General features: G+C 37.0%; 1 protein-coding gene across 1 annotated transcript in view; it reads right to left on the bottom strand.

The window, feature by feature from the left end:
* LOC122788742 (myoferlin-like) overlaps window positions 1-20,223 on the bottom strand; it is a 1,037,182-nt gene that overhangs the window by 46,252 nt on the left and 970,707 nt on the right. The window contains exon 24 of the mRNA XM_044055636.1: window positions 14,564-14,670. Coding sequence (XP_043911571.1) covers window positions 14,564-14,670 — 107 coding nt within the window. The remainder of the gene's footprint in view (window positions 1-14,563; window positions 14,671-20,223) is intronic.

The following is a 20,223-nucleotide window of genomic DNA, read 5'->3' as shown; positions in this document are numbered from 1 at the left end:
GATTTTATACTTAGTATAACTCGGGTCTATAGAGGCCCTTGCCAATGCAGATGATGAGGGAACGCCACTTGAGAGGACTTGCAGGATGATTTACTTAAAAAAAAATGGTGATGCACAGTAAGCCAGAAAATGAAGGAGATGTTTCTTGGGGGGACATTATGTAGAATAACAAAAGGAGGATGTAAAGATAATCCTGAAGAAAAGTGAGGAGATGAAAAAGAAAACATGCTGAGAAAGTAAAAAAGGCAAAAGGGAAGTAGTAGAAAAGGAAAATGTAGATAAAAAATGAAAAAACAGATGTTCATGATAAGGATTCAAAGTAAAGAAGACAAAGAAATGGACAGGTATGAAGTGTAGGAAAATTTAATAGCTTCTATGGGTGTAAAAGCACACGAGGTAGGAACATTTACTCTTATAAACATAGAGACACTTTGTGACATTATATTTGAGACATTTTTTCCAATGGAAAATTTTCTTGAAGAATAAAAAAAAAGAATGACTACAGAGGTGAGAATGCAAATCTTTATGATAATGTGGTTTATGGACTGGCAGATGGCATTGTAATATTATGTTAAAAACAGAAAGAGAAAAAATATACACATACCAGCATGATAAATGTGGATGTGGAATATGGGTGTCAAAATACTGGGACAATCCAAAACATGTTCTTCTTGTGGAAAAGGACCTTATTAAAATGTTACATTTGTGGGGAAATGGGACATGATGCAAAAATATTAACTGAAATGTTATACATGCAACAAAATTGGACATTTATAGACGGACTGAAAAATGAAAACGGTAAGGGAAAAGAAATGTGAAGAAAATGAACAAAGAACAAATTTCAAAATAGTAGGAAAAATTAGATGAGAAAAAATAATAAAGAGGACATATAAGAAGGCTCTGAAATAAATGACAAAGATGACAAACAGAGTTAGTAAAAGAAAAAAAAGAATTCTATTGGTAAAAGGGTAAAAGACAGAAAAGTACATTTTTAAAGAAAAAAGTACAAAAGAAAAAAAGAAAATGAATGAAAAAGAATATATCCAGCTAATGGTTGGGGTTGCTATAATTAAGGTGTTTGACTCACAGACACAAGGTGCAGTGTTTGATTCTCACCTGTGGGAGGAAACTGCCTAGGCTTAAAATGGCCCATTAAGGCAGCCAGCCTAGTAACTAGCTATGAACCTATGAAACCATGAAACTAAGGAAATAGAAAAAGGAAAACCAAATTTTAGAGTGCGTTCTGCAAATGTGAATAGTACTAAGAATATTTATTTTATTTTACTTGACACTTGTTTACTGGGGAGGTCCAACGGGGCTAGTAGCACATTTGCAGTGAAGTCCCAAGGAAAAAAGCTCCAAAATACAATTAATAAGAGCACTTTTTTTTTCTTACATATTAGTTACAAATTAGTTGCAAAGTAAACATTCATGCCTATAAAATTACAGAATACAGTTACACAAAAATACACATGATATATACTGGTGTCTAGGCATTTCTACAATGAGTACAAGATAGAGGCTAGATTGGGGATATAAGAGTAATTTTGGAGGGGCAGTAAAATAATAAGGGAGGTAGCTTAATAGAGAAGAGATTGGTTTACAGAGAAATGAGAGTTTGAGATGAGGGAAGAAATTAATAAAATTGATGGTACCTTCAGCCTGCAGTTGTGCATGATCAGAGCCAGTTGTCAGTTAAGCGCACCTTGAGAAGTTGTTTAAACTTGGATAGGTTGTAGGTATTTTGGATATGTTGAGGGATGGTATTCCAGTCCCTGGATATATGACTGGAGTACAGAGAATTCCCAAAACTATTAGATTTTGTGACGTTTAATAGGAATCTGTTGGAAGATCTTAGGGTTCTTTTATTGGTGTAGGGTTCTAGATTTTGAAGAGCTGGGCACATGTCAGGTCATTATATTATGTTATGGGCAGTCGTGAGTTGACTGAAGGCTAGAAGGTTGGGTAGTTCTAGTCAGTTTCATTGGTGAAAAGCAGCACAGTGGTGGGATCTGTATGGTGAGTTTGTGGCAAATCTGGCAACTTTATTATAGCAGGCTTCAAACTTACCTAGGTCTGTTGTCTTAAGGTTGGTGAAGATGGACGAAGCATACAGTAGGATAGATAGAAGGTAGGTCATGGCAATAGGTTGCCTGGTGAAGCTGGTGAGGTATGGTTTGACTCTATAGAGGGAGCAGAGTTTTATACGGGTCTTTTAATGACTAGTGCTAAGTGTTCATTAATCTCAAGCTGTTATCAATGGTGACACTAAGTAGTTTAGTGTGAGAGATGGGTTCAATTTTAGTATTGTTTGCTGAATAGATGAGAAAGGAGAATGTGAGATCAGCTGATTTGTTATTCGAAAAGAGAATTAATTTAGTTTTAAAAGGAGAGAATACGTTGATAGTTGAAGAGCCAAGATTTGATGTCTGAGAAGGATTGTTGTGTTATTTCTTGGAGTTTTGAAAGTGAGGGAGCAGCACAGATGCGCATGGAGTCATCTGCATATTGAATGATAGTGGTGAGGTTAGTAGCAGTGTAGAGCTTGCTGGTGAAGAGGAGTGACTCTAGAAATTAACCTTGTGGGGCACGTCTACTGTGATGGGTAATATGGAGGATAGATCCTCCCTTGCCATTTGACCACTTGCAGTCGATCAGATAGGTAGTTGTGAAACCATGAAAGAGCTGTATTGTTTAGGTTTACAGAAGAGAGATCATTGAGGAGTCTTTTGTGGGAAACTATATCGAATGCTTTGGACAGACATATCTAGGAAGATGGAGAATACTAATTGTCCATTATTTTTGAGTTGATTAATTGTGTTGTTGAAACTTATAAGGGTGGTTGTGGTACTGTGACTGGGTCGGAAGCCATGTTGCAAGCTGGTTAGAAGTTTATGGCTTAGAAGGAAATTCATGAATTGTGATGGCATAAATTTTTCTAAAATTTTAAGTAGTGGACATACTGGTTATTGGTCTAATTAGGGAGGTCTCTTGAGCTGCCACCTTTATGCAGAGGGATGATATAGGAAATCATCCAGACCTTGGGAATATATTGTTTTGTTATAGACCAATTGATCAGAAGTGAGATGGGGTAAGAGGTAGCATTGGCTGCTAGTTTGAGATATTCGGTTGGCAGCTGATCAGCTGTTAAAAATGTGGGTTTCAGTTTGTTGAGTAATTTTTTATGGTGCTGGTTTGGACAGGGATTAGGAAGAATGACCTGGCAGTTGCTTCAGCTTCTGTAGGAATGGCGAGGAGAGTATTGTTATTTTTGATTAGTGATCGTATAGAATTGTTAAAATATGTGCTATACTGTCAGTAGTATTTGTGGTGGAGAGGGTTGGAGTTGAGGACTGGGCAGGTAGTAGAAGCTGTTTTATAGCACCCCTGAATTGTTGTGGATTATTTTGGTGTTTTTGTTGGATCCTAATATAGTAGGATTTTTTTATCATTCTTGATTTTTTTAATTTGTTCCTCAGTTGATGGTAGTTGTCTGGGTTGGCTTGATTTTTGTTGTCCTGATATTGTGTCCAGGCTTTGCATCTCAGCTTGAGTAGCTGTTTTGTATCTTTAGTTAACCATGGTGCATGGAATGACTTCACCTTTACATTTGGGGGGGGGGGGGTGCTAGACTGTTTAGTATGTTTAAGAAATTGCTGCTAAAGTACTGGATGGCAGAATCTAATTGGAGATGTTTTAGTGGGAACCATTCATAGTGTTGGAGGAATGATATGACGTATTGGGTGAAAAATGTTTTTGTTACAAACATGTTTGCATGTGGTACTTTTTTGGGGTAAAGACATTGCTTAAGTAGGCAGGTAGGTAGATGATCACGGAGACTGTCAGGGAAGCAGCCTGCTAAATAGGCCAGTGACAGCTTGTTGGTTAAAGTCCAGTCAAGTACTGACTGCTTATTGCTGTGCTTGTCTATTTTAGTTGGGGACTATAATGTTTGGGTGTATCCTTATAGGTTTATAAAGCTAGAGGGGTTGTCTGAGTCACAGGTGAGCCAATCCATATTGAAGTCCCCCATTATTATGATTTCTTGATTAAATGTAGAGGAAGACCAACTAAGGAAGTTTTCAGTTATGGATAGGTTATCACTAGGCAGGATGTATAGTGATGTAATGATTTTATATATATATATATATATATATATATATATATATATATATATATATATATATATATTTTGGGGATTAATTTTGAGACAGGTAATTATTATTTCAGCATTGCATTCTGGTTGGTTTAATTCTAAACATTCAAGTTTTAGTGTATTTTTAAAGATTACAACTATGCCTCTATTGTCATTGTTCATTCTGTCCAGTCTATGGATGTTATATCCTGGGGTTAGAATTTCACTGTCAGTTATGTGAGGTTTTAGGCAAGTTTCAGTCATGACTGCTATGTCAGGTGAGTATAGGGAGAGGGAAGCATTATTTTGTTTGCAAGGCTCCTCGGATTCATGTTGATAAGTAGAAGGTCAGACGCATTATGTGGATAATTAATGAAGATTTGGGAGAGTGCAGCAGGTGGTCTGTGGAGTGTTTGTTGTGTAGGTATATGGCCTGGATTGGAGTGGATGTCTCCACTTAGTTGGAGATGAGATATTTTATGTAGGAATGGGTGTAATTGTTTGGGTGTCAGCCTATCATGTTTTCAGACTAGATAAGGAGTGGCTGGCTGCTGTACATACCTGTATGTAAAAAAAATGTGTTTTTGGTGCAATTAAAGAGGCATGCAGCTACGGAAATATTTGTATACATAAAGTAGGGAGGAGAGGGGAAAGGGAGGATGGGAAAGGACAGTTTTGTGATTAACTGATTGTGATACTAGGTAAGATGAAAGGCTAGAATAAATGAAATGGAGAGGGTAGTGTGCAGTAACAACATGGTAGTGGTTTTGCTAGAAGAGTTATTAGTGGGTATGTGATGTGAATACAATATGTTAAATGGAGTGGTGGTGTGACGGGGAGGGGAAGCTAGATAGTGATGTAAGAGGGTAGTTATCTTGTGAGACATATGGAATTGCTAAGTAGTAGAGCAGATGATTGCATAATAGGTCAGTAGGTGTGGTATTGTTAAGAAGAAATGCAGGCTTAGTGGGAGTGGGTGAGAATTGGGGGTAGGGGAGCAAAGTGAGCCCGAGTGGAGCAAGGGTGAACAGAGTGGGTGGACCCAAGACACGGTTGCCCGTCTACTGCAAAAAAAAAAAAAAAAATCTGTTAAGTAATGGCAGCTATTAATCAGGTAATTACTTGTACATTTATGTTGAAAAGCCAACAGAAAAGGGGATGTGTGATAGGAACATTTTTTTATTATTTTATTTTACATTTGTTAACCGGGGGTGCCTAAGTGAGCCAAAAAGGCCCTTTTTCAGTAGAGGCTAGGGAAGAAAAGCTCCACATAGAAAAATTACAGATACATTTAGATATTTAAACATGATCAGTATATACACAAATTACAATAGACATGTTTTTACAGTGGTATGCAGCACATCAACAGTTATAGTGGAGAGAACAAACAAGAAAATATTAATTTAAATATAAAGGTAATTAATAGATTTGTGGTGTACAGCTGAAATATGGAACATAGGTAGAATAGTACACAGTTACGGTACATACATTGTGCATTAGCCAGTGTTTGTGAGTAAGAGTGAAAACTACTATCAAAGACTCTAGGTTTAGTATTTGTACATGCATTGTAAGTATTACATTGAATGTGCACAGTGTTAGGTGCACTAAGTAATGCTGTACAGGAACAGAAAGTAACGATAGTATAGTAGGAGCTATGGTAAGGAGAGCAACCACTAGTGATCGGAATCAGAGCAGTGAAAATACAGTGCATTACAGTTCTAAAATATATAGTATGTATTTAGTATATAGTAAGAATAGGGACTTTGAAGTAGTGTAATGCATGTAATGTAGATATAATTATATTAAAAGACACAAGACTTAATACATGAAGAAAGATTACAAACAGAGAAAAAATGGGGAGGGAAGAATATGGAATCTGGGAAATGACAAATGTTCTGCAATAGCTATATTTTTTCAGAAATACAGTAAAATATTAGATGTAACTTTAGCAAAAATGGTAAGATTAACCATTTTAGATTTAAAATGTAAAAAACAAGTACACAGAATTATAATATTATATGCTTATACTAATAGAAAGCTTATTTCATCAGATAGGCTTTGAAGTGATAAAATAATAGTAGTAACAGGAGACTTTGTGATTTTAAAAGGTGAGCATAAAAAGAAAGAAAATATGAAAAATGTTAAATGTTATAAGATGTGGTAAGTTAAAACTTTGGGACAACAATTTATGGACTTGTGAAAAGGGTATGTATAGAACTAAAATAGACTTCATAGTATCACATTGTTTAGTTATAGCAACATGGGAGGTACTTGAAACAGGATTTTCTAATCATCTTGCAATATGACCAAAGATAAAGGAAAACAAGTAATATATAAAAATGGGCAAAGGAATAAAAAGGATAGAGAGCACTGAATGAAGAAGGAAACAGATTAGTAATGCAGTTATATCTCATAATACTATGAAAACATTTTATAAAATTTGGTCTGAATGGTGGATGATATTTAAGTAAAATATAAAAAAAAATGTTTTTTTTTACAGAGGCAATATGTGAGAAAAAAAGAAAGGAAAAATATAAAAGAACATATAACAAGTTAGAACATAATGATAGAAAGTACTTTGACACAGAAAAAGGATTATGTGAAAGAAATCAAGAAAAAATACATTGAATTGTTATTTAATCAGATATTTTTACAAGGAAAAAGAGAAGTACTGAATTACTTAAGCAGATTAGTAAAGGAAGATGCTAATGTAATGAGAGAAATAAAAAAATGTAAAAGAAGAAATAGACGATAATGTAAAGGAAAAGTTTAAAGAAAAAATAAGGTAGTGAAAAAACATGGGAAGTAAAGAAAGGAAAGAAAGAAAAGAGAAAAAGGACTTGGAGAAAGATATTTATTTATGTGCACTAAATAAAGTATTAGGACAAGTAAATATAGATTTGGCTGCAGGACCAGAAGGAATAAGGTAAGGAATATATAAAATTTTAAGGGATTAGCAAAAATATTTTTAAATATATTTTGAATATGAAGGCTTTACGTATATAGAATTATGTAGTGGGATACTTAAATGCATATGTAAACAAGTAGGTAGACTACAATTATTTTATTGACGTTTGTTTACCGGGAAAGTCCACTTGGCTAAAAAGAACCCCTTTTCAGTGGAGGCCCAGGAAGAAAAACTCCAAGGTTACAATAACAATTAGTATAGCAATTCAAAAGTATCAGACAATTTCATTTCTTTCATGAGAACAACGTGAAGTAAACAAGATCCACAAGTTTCATGAAGTAGTCAACAGCTCCACATTCTATATCACTTGCAAGTGATTTCAAACACGAGTAACAGATTGTACAGAAGTATAAAGTTTCATAGGAAATCCATTATGTAGTGGTTTCAAAATGAGTTACAGTTAGTTACAGAAGGAATCAAACAATAACAATGAGGAAATACTCAAATCAGTTGATTGCTATAAATTAAACTATATAGTTCTCAGTGCTGAATCATACCTCTCAACTGTACAGATTTTTGAAGAATGACCAGATTTTTGGCTTATAGTTTTCGTATGTTCCTCATAAAATTCTGGCAAATCACTGGGATTATCTTAGGACTGAAGTCACTAAATGACATCCACTCAAGTTTCAGTGTTCAAATCCTTCAGAAAATGTGTATTAAAAGAAACCCTGTTATTCTAGCAACTTTCTAAGTTTATAAGAGCAATATTTAAAATATGTTCCTATTTTGGGCCTCTGTCCCCCCATTTTGTCAGGCATTGTCCAGATCTCTTGCACTAAGAGGTTGAGAGATATGGTGCTGATAAAATTTTAGAAAGAGAACAGATAAAGAGCTACAGTAGATGCAAGATTAGGCCTGAGGGGTAGAAAAATCAAGTGATGGCCTCAAGTGAGGCAGAAGGGACATTAGAGCAAATGCATGTCCAACTGGAGAACATATTATTATAGGGGAGTTTTAAAGTTAGGACATTGTTCACTGCAGATAGAAGAGGGAAGGTTATTCCATATTCTGGCAATGATCCAAGAGTATAAAAGGTTTTCCTGCAGGTAAGTTTGGTTTGTGAATTTGGAGTAAGTGTTGGTGTACTGAAGGTAATGGCTTGGGGGTGTATGGGGCAAGTAAGGAGCTAAGGGCAGAGCATTCTTGAGGTTTGTGAATAAATTTTATGTGCGGTAGTGAGCTGAAGGAGTAGAAGGAGTAATAGGAAGTAAGGGAATTTGAGCCATTGACATTTCCTTAAAGCAACGCAGTGACAAGAAGAATGGTGACTACTTGTAGCAAATTTGGCAATCTTCTTGTAGCAAGATTCTAGTTTTGTTTTGAAGAAAAACTGCAACTTGATTAATAAAGGTGCACCATAGGTTAAAGAGGGCAGTAAGAAAGAGCTAAGTTTGTTTAGTTGGTAGGGAGAGGAATCTGTTGTGCCTGTATAGTAGCCCTAATTTTTTGTGTGTTTTATTAATATTGGATGGGCAGTTTGAACAATTTGGTCCTGGTTAACAGTTAAATTTTTGTAGAGTTCAGGGTATATTAAAGTCTGCTTTGTTGTTAGCTGTATTTATTTTGGGGGTGAACAGCATGAGGTTTTTTTGGCATTTAAAGAAAGGAGTTTTTTGTGGAGCCATGATTCCACAGTAGAGAAAGCTGCTTGGGTATTTTGTTGTAGTATGTCGGAGTTGGGAGCAGAGCAGAGTATGGTTGAGTCATCTGCATAATGGACTATGGAGGCGTTTAAATATCTTGGTGAAGATTATTTATAATCTCAAACTTTAGACTACTAATATTGAATAATAATGATTATATGATCTATATGAAAATAATACAAATGCGATTTGAAACAAAAATTGAAAATATTATGGAAAGTAGCATATTTGGTATAAAGGGGAAGGGTTGTTAAAAATTGTTAATGATAGAGAGATTGTGAATAATATTATGAATAGAAAAGAAGAAGCAAAAATGATGACAGGAGACTTTAAGGTTTTTGCTACAACTGGGCATGAAATTCTATGGGTAATAATAAAACATATTGTATGCGAGAAAGCTAAGAATTATGTACATCAGTGCATAGTAATAATAAATTAAAGTACTTGTAATTTTTTGTTGTTGTGTCTTTCGGCTTTTCCCGGTTAGGGGTCGCCACAGCGGAATGCCAGTCCGCTAATTATTGGCAGTTGATTTTTACATGCCGAGTTGCCAGTCCTGACGCACAACCTTCAATGAAGGTACGCCCATTCACGCTTGTCTCCACGCAGAAGACGCCCTAGCTGAGAATCGAACAAGACAACGTCTTACTGTGAGGCGACAATGCTACCGCAGCAAAATACTTGTAATAATAAAGTAAAATACTTTTAAATGGCTGGTTAAGCCAAGAGGTGCATATGAAAAGTGGTGTAAGACAGGAATGGCCAATCAGTGGCAGTTAGCTTGTATTAGTTATGAATGTAACAGTATGTGAAATAAATCACAAAATGAAGGTAGGGTAATACAACATCCAGTCCTTTTAACATACGCAGATGACATTATAATACTTGCAAAAACATGGATAAAAGAAGTAATAATTTGCACAAATGAGTGTCTACAGGTGATGGGGATGGCTTTAAGGAAAGGGAAATGTAAAAGTTTAGGCGATGTAGTAAAGGGTAGGGGGATATATATTTTACAACAAATTAAATTCCTGTGTTAGGTATGCAAGTAGAAGTTAAAGTGAAAACTACAGAAAGAAAAAAAACAAACAAATCTGACTTTTCTGAAGAACATATAAACTATCACTCAGAAAAAAGGCTCACTTGATAAATTCGGTACTGATGAGAAAATAGCATACTTAGCAAGTGTGTTTATGTTGCCAACAGTATTTGAGAAGGTATTATTGCAGATAATGTTTTTAATTTATATGGGGGTTCTGGATTAAACCTAGCAAAAGAGAAATTTTGTATGTAAATAAAGAGGAAGGACGTTTAGGGTTAATTAACCCATTAGTATATGCTGTTTCACTAAATTTGCACAAAGCGTTAAAGTGGATAAATGAAAAAGATGGTAGATTAGTAGTAAAATGGTATAAATATTAGTATGATAAATTTTGGGATGTGCTAAAAAAGAGCAAGAGAGAAAGAGAGTGCATAAACGAAGAAACAAAATGTTCCCAAGAAAAAAAAAACATTTTTGTGGAAAATAAAATGCGGATGATACACAAAAAGAAAGAAAAGTATGCCACACAAATGTAATGAAAAATCATTACTATGTAAACCATGGGAAAAATCTACAGATGAAAAATTAAAGCTATAAAAATAAGAAGCAAATGGAGTAATAAGAAAGTAGAATGTCAAGATGTTTAGCGGAGGCCTGTAATAGATAAAACAGCAGTAAAACGAAACATGCCATATTAAAAAAAGTTATAGAGTAATGTTTACATTGTTACAAAGATGAAATGCTGAACATGTTTTTGAAATGTAAGAGTAAAAAAAAGTTATGTGATATTGTAAAGATTTTTTGAAGATATAAAATAAGTGGATAAAACAAGCATGGATGCGATTAAATATGGAAATGATATGAACAGAAATAAAGAATATGTTAAAAAGAATCGATAAAAGGTTACTTTGTGTTATTTATACAAGTTATATGGAATGAAAGAATAAGTGAAATTATACTTAATAGGAAAGGGATTTTAGCAACAATATTAAGTAAAATAAGATAGTAGTTGTGGAAAAAGGAGTGGAGATTTAATAGAGATGAATATTTAATACGATTGTAAGGAAAACTATGAATATGTGCAAATAAATTTGAATGTCTATATAGTTGTGCATTTGTAAATATATAAACATGTTGTAAGCAACAGTTCTTTTAGTATATAAATAAAGGACCCCTACTCTTTTTGATAGGTGCCATGGGATAGTTTACATCAACCTGAGCTATGACCAAATTATGCAGATGGGGCCTAGGTTTAACATCTCATCTGAAGGACGGCACACTCAGGAGGTCTGAAACATGGAGCAACTGTACAACAGTGCAAAAAAGGCTAGGTCACTTTTTTAAACTACAGCAGTGACCAATGAGTTACAAACTGTGGTATGCATCATGGTCTGCTGCTAATTGTCAGCAAAAAGGAGATGCATAGCATTGGGCATCTTTTTATCAGCGTTTCTGTTAAAAATTCAATCATCTGAGAGTTGTGCTGAAAAGTGACCCAATAATCATACACTGAGAAAGTGCTGCTAAGCCTAATCAAAATAAGATGCACAGAAATGGATATCATTTTACAATAAGTCCTGTAAGCATCCAAATGAGAGGCAAACATAATTTGTAGCACAACCCTCTATAAATGGAGATGTAATGTTAATGGCTGTCAGCAAAATGAGATGCTTGTAGGAGGACATGACTTTATTAAATGCAATGTAAACAGCAAGTTATACACAGCTGTATGGAAAGTAAAGATTTCATCTAGATGTAGAATGTTAGTAGTAAAATGAAGGAAACAGTGAAATAAAGGGCAGTAATAAGGCTCTGCGTGAAGTGTTGGCACAGTTCCAAAGAACACATGTTGCACAGTCGATAAGCTAGAATTTGTGTGGGGAATTTTTAAAGGTGGTTAAGTGTGAAAAGAACATGGATTCAACTTGTCTACCACAGATATGCTGCAACTCAGCATTTGCTTTTACTGTTCGGAAATTAGTGCTAAATCCATTTTTATTAGAAACCTAGTAGTCATTACTTCTTTTAGGAGATTTCTCTTTTCACTGTGGTCGTGGAACAATAGGCCTGTTATAAATAAATAAGGAGGTGTAGAAGTAAAGTCCTCCACACTGAAGATGCAGGGTTTCCTCCCTGTAAAATACTTGCTTACTTTGATTTGCTGTTTTTATACAGATGGAGTTTCAACCTGGAGTTATTTCGGGGCATACAGTAGCAGAAGTACAGAAAGAATAAGATAGTATACAGAAGAGGCACATGAAACCAAGATTGCATTCAATACATGAGAAAAGGGAAAAATAAGAATCATTCATTTTCCCATTAGCATTCCTAACGCTTGGACATGTATTTCCGCAAAGAAAATAATTTTTTTTATTTATTTACTGACATTTGGTAACTGGAAGAGTCCGACAGGGTCAGGGACCCTGTTTCAGCGGAGGCCCAGGGAGAAAAAAAGCTCTACTGTGATTTAAATATTGACAACAGCAGTAAAGCACATGCCATTTGAACAACATTAAAAACACGTTATGAAGTTATGACAAACGTGCATACATACCTGAGGTATAACAGGAGGTGGAAAATGAAAATAGCAATTTGCCTTTTTTATAGGCAGAAATGAACATAACATGAAAAATATATTTTACAAGATATAAATAATCAGTATTTTTTTAAAAAAACATGATGGTTCTGGAGACGAAAGTTTAGTGATTTGAGATTAGCAAAATCAATGCAAGAACAAGGAGTCAAGAGCGTAGAAATAAAAGTGAAAGTTTAAATGTTAAAATGGGATATTAAGGAGATTGTGAGATGTGTTATATTATGAAATTTAAGAGAAAAAGAGTGGGAAAGGGATACAGAAAGAGAGAAAAGATATGGGGGATGAAAGAAAAATAAGGTTGTAAGGAGGTTAAACGGGTGGGGAGGAAGATGAAAGGAGGGGGACACAAGAAATAAATGAAAGTGGGGATTAGACGGTTGTAGGGCGAAGGCAGATCCACACGTTGAAAGGGTAGTTTTTTGGTGCAAGCTTGAACTTTTTAGTATTTTCTATAATGGTGCCATGGCATAAGAGTAAAGACATTGGCAAGCTTGTTTCTTGGGCTAACATATATCTATGAGATGTCTATTGGTAGAGTGGAGGTTTCTGGGGAATGTGGGTATGCAGAATTGACTTTAATGCAGAACACCTATCAGGTTTGTATATTATTTTTTGTGCAACAGAAAGTTGAAAGTAGTCAAGACAGTGGGGGAATTCCAGAGAGCACTGCAGTGGTGGGTGCGGTATGATGAGCCTGTAGCAAATTTACTAATTTTGTAAAAACACTGGAGTTTGGTTTTGAGTGTGTTGTGTTGATTAGTAAAAATGGGAGTACCGTAGAGTAGAGAGGGGAACAGGTAGGTATTTGCAAGTGTTCTTTTGGTGTTTGGACCCAAAATGTTTTGGCGTCTATAAAATGTCCCTAGTTTGCAATGAGGCTTTTTAATAACATTATTTATGTGTTTGTCAAATGTAAGATTGTTGTCTGTGCTGATGCCCGGTAGTTTAGCACTTGTTATGACTTCAATTTCAGTTTAGTTATGGGAATAGATATTGAACTCAGATGTGCAAGTTTTAGGTTTAAAAAGTAAAAGTTTAGTTTTGTTAGGGTTAATCAGTAGTTGTGCAGCGTTTAGCAATAATTCGAATTGGTATAAATGCGCTCTGTGTTTTTTGCAGTAGGTCAGGTATGCTGTTAGGAGGAGGAGATGATAGCGGCATTATTGGTGTGCTGGACTACTGTGGTTGGCAGTGTGCAGATTGTTGATGAGTATGTTGAAAAGGAAGGGTCCAAGAATGGACCCCCTGTGGGACACCAGTTGTGTTGAGACAGGCAACCTTGCCACTTTATACATTATTGCCTGTTATATAGATAACTGTTACATCATAGTCCGGAGGATGGTGTAAAGCCTAATGATTCTAGTTGCTGAAGACATTTGTTATGTGAGACTGTGTCAAAGTTCTTTGAAAAATCTAATAGTAATACAGAGATGTGTAGGTCGGTGTCAGTAAAAGAGATAAGAGCTGCTGTTGTAATGTGTGCTGGCCTAAAACCATGATGAGTGGGTATAATTGTTATGGGTAAGACGGTTTTGCAGCTGTATATGTATGCACTTCTCAAGCAGTTTGGAAAGTATTTGGAAGTATTGAGATAGGTCTATAATTTGTTAGCTTGTTAGATTTACCGCCTTTGTGCAAATGGGTTATGATTGATTTCTTCCAAAGGGCACGGATACGCGATTCCATAATGGAACGATTGATAAGAATGCTAACTGGATAAGCAATCGAGTCCGCAGTGAGTTTTTAGTATTCCGGTAGAAGACTGTTAGAGGAAGGGGAACAAGGTTTTAGTTTGAGAAGTAGTTTACGAATTAAAGTAGTAGATACTGGCTGCAGACAGAATGGAGGTATTGAAGTATTAAGTGTGGAAGGAGTTGTCCTTATTGGTAGTTGAGGGAGGGGGGATTATCATCACAGTTAGAATTTCTACCAGCGTTAGAGCCTGTGAGTAATGTAGCTATGCTGTTGTTGAATTGGGTACCAAGCATATTCATAATCATATCAGACTGGATGGGAAGATGTTAAATGCATGCTTTCTTAGGAAAAGGAGATGTGCAGTAAAGCAGCTTTAAAAAATGAGACTGGTTGTGGTTAGAACCATCCTAATTTGAGCACAGGAAGGAAGGAGCTTGAAAGCTACAACTGAATTTCATATTTTTTTTTTCTGTTGTCTTACCTGGTGTCCTCCAAGACTTGATCAATCAGCTTTAGCCAAACTTCAGCCAGTCTGCTGTCAGAAACATTAGCCAGCATTGCTGTTTTTAATGCTGTTACATTTGCTTCCTAAGTTGAAAGGAAAAACAAACTTCATTTAATATACCTACATTATTAACTGCATTAACAGTAAATATCTACAATAAAATATCAACACACTGTTAAAACAGTTCTTCTGCCTGTGTGCTATTTCATATGGTGCTATGCATCCAGTTCTTTTGTTCTTTATATCAGGGTTTCATTTTCTCTCATAGTCCACACTAACAGAATGGCAACAACTGACTGCCTGCTACACTACTCTGCCAGACTTGGACATACAGTATTTAATAAAAGGCTCAGGTTAGAAAAACTGCACCAGGCCCAACATGGTGGTGATATGATATTAGATTCTAATGCTCTGTACAGTGAAGTCAAAAATATCTAAGCAAGATGACTTGAAAGGCATCCAAAACAACTACTCTCAACACAATCAAGAGAAAAAAGTAGTCATATTCTCGTCTAGAGTTGTGCTTAGCAAAGTGCTACTTGCTCTATGCCAATGTGATATAGTACATGTCCCCTTGGCAAAAAAAAGCTTAAACTCACAGTATTTAATTGTTGTGTTTACTAACAACTTCTGTTTTTATTTAAAGTTAAAGTGTCAGAACACATTTTAATATGAGGACAGTATTAAAAAAAAAAAAAAAAGTATCTCACATCCGCATGTTTTTGAATGCTTACAGTATTCCATTTGGTCAAGATTACTACATCTTAAAACTTTACCAACACCTTTACCCACTACTCCTATGCAGGAGTAAGCCCCGTTTAATTTAACAACCATCAATGTCACTAAACCTTTAGAAAAACTAAACTTTGCAATTAAAAATAAACAGTCCTTGAACTGTCTCTGATCAAATGTGCTTTGGTGAAAGACACTGACAAGGTAATCAAATGTTGTAAATCAATTTAAAAAATATAAAAGCTATAGTGAAAACAACTATGGAAATATAATGTAGTCATTATATATTAATACGTATTCTGACATGATGTGACAGCCATGATTCAAGGACATGGATTTATGGAACATAAAACGAACTTCCATTTTCATGAGAAAATGATCCCAGAATTGTTCTCAATGTGTAAGCGCATGTTTCCATTAACATTTTTAGTGTATCTATATACAGGCAAAATTAAAACAGACCACTCAGTAAAGCACATTAAGAGCATCACAAATAGAAAATAACTACCATAATTGTTACAAGTCCTACCCCACAGATTGCACTGGACCACAATGCCACACTTCTTGAAAATGCCATGTTTTTCCAAAACTCAAACAGCTCAAACACTGGGATTTTCAGGTATTCTTCACACAGAAAAATACATTTCAGTTTTCTTTGTCACTGTGTACAGTAGAAATGTGAACTCTCTGTGAAGAGAGTGGAAACAGAATGCATCAGAAAGATATTGTTAAACTAGACAAGCCATCTGACCATCTGTTTCTCCTTACCAGGAGATTCATTCAGGATCTTTGCCTTATGTAGTTCTGAAGTATTTTATGGATGCAGTTTAGAATAAGTACTCAAAAAATCTGCATAAATGAAATAGAGCTGAACTGCAAAACTATGCTCTAGCCTAGATCAAAGGTTTGCTATTTTCCTCCTGAAACCTATTTAGCCATGCAAATCAGACGTGTGTGCATAGTCAAGTGTTTTTGTTCAGAGATGTTACACAAATGTGCTTACTGGTTAACATTGCTCAGATATGACCTAAAGTGTTAAAAAGTAGGCTTTGTAACTTATAAGACGAACTTTGCTCTTTTTGCTGAGAAGTATGCTGCATCCATGGGCTGTGTGCGCTAACATTTAAGCTTCAAGACTCCCTCTCAGTAGGGATAATGAGTAAACAGGTGTCCACATTTCGCCAAAACACTAAACTGCTCATTTCTGGGATTCATTAGTTTATGTAAAATACATCAACTGCACTGGACAGATCTGAACTTTGCATTTAAGAAATAAAGTGCAGTTTTGTACCTACCATAAATGTAGATGTTCGAGTGCTAATACAGCTGCAGTCATAACAGATGGGTTCTCCTGCCATCAGGCAGGTACTCGGCCGGCCGAATTCCAAAGTTTAGGTCCGGCGTCGGTTGTCGTTGCTTCTTCCCTGACGTCAGTGCGCCAGGGGTATAAAAGAACCAGCCGACACCATTTTCTTCAGTTTTTCTTGCCCCAGATGTCAGGTGCCCCCAGAAGGAAGGCAATACATAAATTTGTGTAATAAAGCAATGCAATATAATCAAAATACAGTAGTTGCAAGCAAATACACCATAAAAGAATACCCCAATCAGGTTGTATGAGGAGGTGTTAGCCAATAGGCCTGTCCCAAGAGGGGAAGGAGGGAGGGAAACTTGGACTGCAGCTGTATTAGCACTCAAACATCTACATTTATGGTAGGTACAAAACTGTACTATGTTCATCGTGCATACAGTTGCAGTCATAACAGATGGGTAGAATCCCAAAGCTATGAAAGGGGTGGTAGGCACTAGGTGGAACTAGGAGGAGCCAGGTAAGTGTATAGCCTGATTTAAATTTACCCTGGATACCACCTTTGGCATAAAGGAAGGGTTGGTTCGTAAGGAAACTCTGTCCTGATGGAAGATGATAAAAGGCTGCACAGCCATGAGGGCTTGTAGTTCCGATACCCTACGAGCTGAGGTGATAGCCAGAAGGAAAGCTGTTTTCCAGGACAAATATTGCAAATCTGTTGAGGCAGCTGGCTCAAAAGGAGGCAAGGTCAGCTTTTCTAGAATGAAATTGAGATCCCAAGCAGGTATTGGTTGTTTCCTTGGGGGTTTTATATTCTTTGCCCCTCTGAGGAACTGTCTTAAGAGGGGGTGAGAGAATAAAGGTGGATCAGTGTTGTATTGTGCAGAAATGGCTGAGGCATGGATTTTGATGGAGGAGAATGAAAGTCCACCGCTTAGCAGCTCAGCTAGATACTGTAATATTTGAGGTAAATTCAGTTTTCCAGGATTCTGGCCCTTTTTCTCATTCCAGGCACAAAACCGTTTCCATTTTGCGGAGTAAGCTTTTCTAGTAGACAGCCTTCTGGCCTCCAAAATGACATCCTGCACCTCCTTGGAGAGCAGGGTCTGTTGTGATGTTAAGGAATCTTCCATGCGGCCAGATTGAGTGTTTTCAGCTGACTGTGAAGAGTTTTGAAGCTGTGCTGAGTCAGAAGAAGAGGCATTAGAGGTAGGGTCCATGGAGGGGAATGCGTCCGGCTCCTCAGGAGTGGGTACACCAGTGCTGTCTTGGCCAGTCTGGAGCAATGAGAATCATCTTTGGTCTGTCTGCTCTGGTTTTTAATAGAACTTTGGGCAGCAGAGGAAGAGGTGGAAAGGCATAAACTGTCATTGTTGTCCAACTGAAAGAGAGAGTGTCCACTCTCCAGGCCTGTGGATGGAAAGTCCTTGAGCAGAATTTTGTCAATTGGTGATGTTTGTGGGAGGCAAAGAGATCTATGTCTGGCCTTCCCCATGCTTGAATTATCTCTGTAAAAACTTGAGGATGCAACTTCCATTCATGTGGATCTGTCATATTTCTGCTTAGGTTGTCTGCCAGCGTGTTTTCCTTGCCTGGCAAGTACTGTGCTTGAAGTTCGATTTGTAATTCCAGGGCCATGTTCCAAAGTGACATGGCCAGCCTGCATAGGGGGTATGAATGGGTTCCTCCCTGTTTGTTTATATACCACATTACTGTGGTGTTGTCTGTCCTTATCAATAGTTGACCTGGATGCAGAAGGTCTTTGAAAGCTGTAATAGCATTTATTACTGCTAGCATTTCCTTTTGATTGATGTGAAGGTGCTTTTCTTTTTGGGACCATTTGCCCTGAATGCACCGATCTGTCATGTGTGCCCCCCAGGCGTAGTCCGAGGCGTCTGTTGTAATGACTTGATTTGCTTGAGGCTTGCAGAATGGGAGACCTGTGTTTGTTTGGCATGCTTGAGCCCACCACAGAAATTACTTTTGAAGACATGGAATTAGTGGTGTTATTGCTTCCAAGCTGTGGCTGTGTTGAGACCATAGGTTTTTCAGGTACCACTGAAGTTTCCTCATATGCAACTTTGCACATGGGATTAGTAGGATGCAAGATGCCATGAATCCCAGAGCCTGCAGGATTTTCCTTGCAGTCAGCCTGGTGAAATCTGCTAGTTTTCTGAAGTATTGAGTTAGTTTGCCCCTGCTTCTCTGGCGTGAGGTAGGCCATCTGGGTGTTTGTGTCCAAGTTGGCACCCAGGAAAATTATTTTCTGAGAGGGTATTAGCCTTGATTTCTTTTTGTTGACTGTGTATCCCAGAGAATTCAACAACATTATTACAAAAGCCAGATGTTTCAGAAGTATGTGCTTGCTGTCCGCTTGGATCAGGCAGTCCGTCCAAATATGGGTATATTTGTATCCCTTGAAGTCTGCAGTAGGCAATTACTGATGCCAGGCATTTCGTGAATACTCTGGGCGCAGTAGATAAGCCAAAGGGCAACGCAGAGAATTGATAATGGGTTGAACCTGCAAGAAATCTGAGGTATCTTCTGCAATTTTGTCTGATTGGGACATGCAGGTATGCCTCCTTGAGGTCCAATGTTACCAGCCAAGACTCTTTGCCCAGCATGGGAAGAAGCTGCTGTAATGTGAGCATCTTGAATTTTGGTACGAGTAAAAATGTGTTTAGGATGGATAGGTCCAAAATAGGTCTCCAATCTTTTCCTTTCCTTGGTACCAGGAATAGTCTGGAATAAAAACCTTGACCTTGTTCGTGAGTAGGTACCTCTTGAATAGCTTTCATGTCCATGAGATCTGAAATTTGTCTTTGTGCCTCTGCCCTTTGATTGTGTGGCAGGTTTGGCATGCCTCTCATTTTTGGAAGGGTGTGAAAATGGAATCTGTAGCCTCTGTTTATAATGTCCAGGATCCATTTGTCTTTTGTGACAATATGCCAATTTTTTGAAAATAATGCCAGTTTTCCACCTAAGGGTGCTGCCATTTGAGCCTTGCTTGGCATGCAAAGGGGAAAGTCATTGGGATTGCTTTCTGAATGGCTGCGAACTATCCTCACCACCTCTTTGTGTAGGAGCTTGCCATTGTATGCCCCTAAACGATCCTTGAGATTGCCCTCTGCCCCTCGGGTGCCTGTATCTACCTCTTTGGGGTCTGTCCGTGGCTGGAAAGGACCAATTTTTGGAAGGCCAATTTCTACTGAAACATGGAGGTTGTACCTGTAGAAAATCTTTCACTGTTTGCATTGATTTAGCCTTTTCCTCCATTTTCTTTAATACCTCCTCAGCTTTAACACCAAATAATACATCCTTTTGAAGAGGGGCATCTAGTAATTTAGCTTTGACATGATCTGGTAAGGTTTGCTCCTTGAGCCAGGCATGTCTACGTATGACTGATCCTGTAACAGCAGCTCTACATGAGGCCTCTAGAGCATCAAAACCACATTGCAAGGTATGTTTACCCACTTGTTCTGCACTATGCATCAAATCCTGCAACTCCCTCAAGTCTGGTTGTTCAGGTTGTGACATTTTGCTTCTCAACTGTGATAACAGAAACTGTTGGTACTTTAGCATATGGAACTGGCAGTTT

Source organism: Protopterus annectens, chromosome 14.part0 (genome assembly GCF_019279795.1).
Source record: "Protopterus annectens isolate FY-2018-M chromosome 14.part0, PAN1.0, whole genome shotgun sequence".
Classification (NCBI taxonomy): Eukaryota; Metazoa; Chordata; order Ceratodontiformes; family Protopteridae; genus Protopterus; species Protopterus annectens.
Note: the sequence above shows the minus strand (reverse complement) of the source record. Positions and strands in the feature narration are given on the sequence as shown.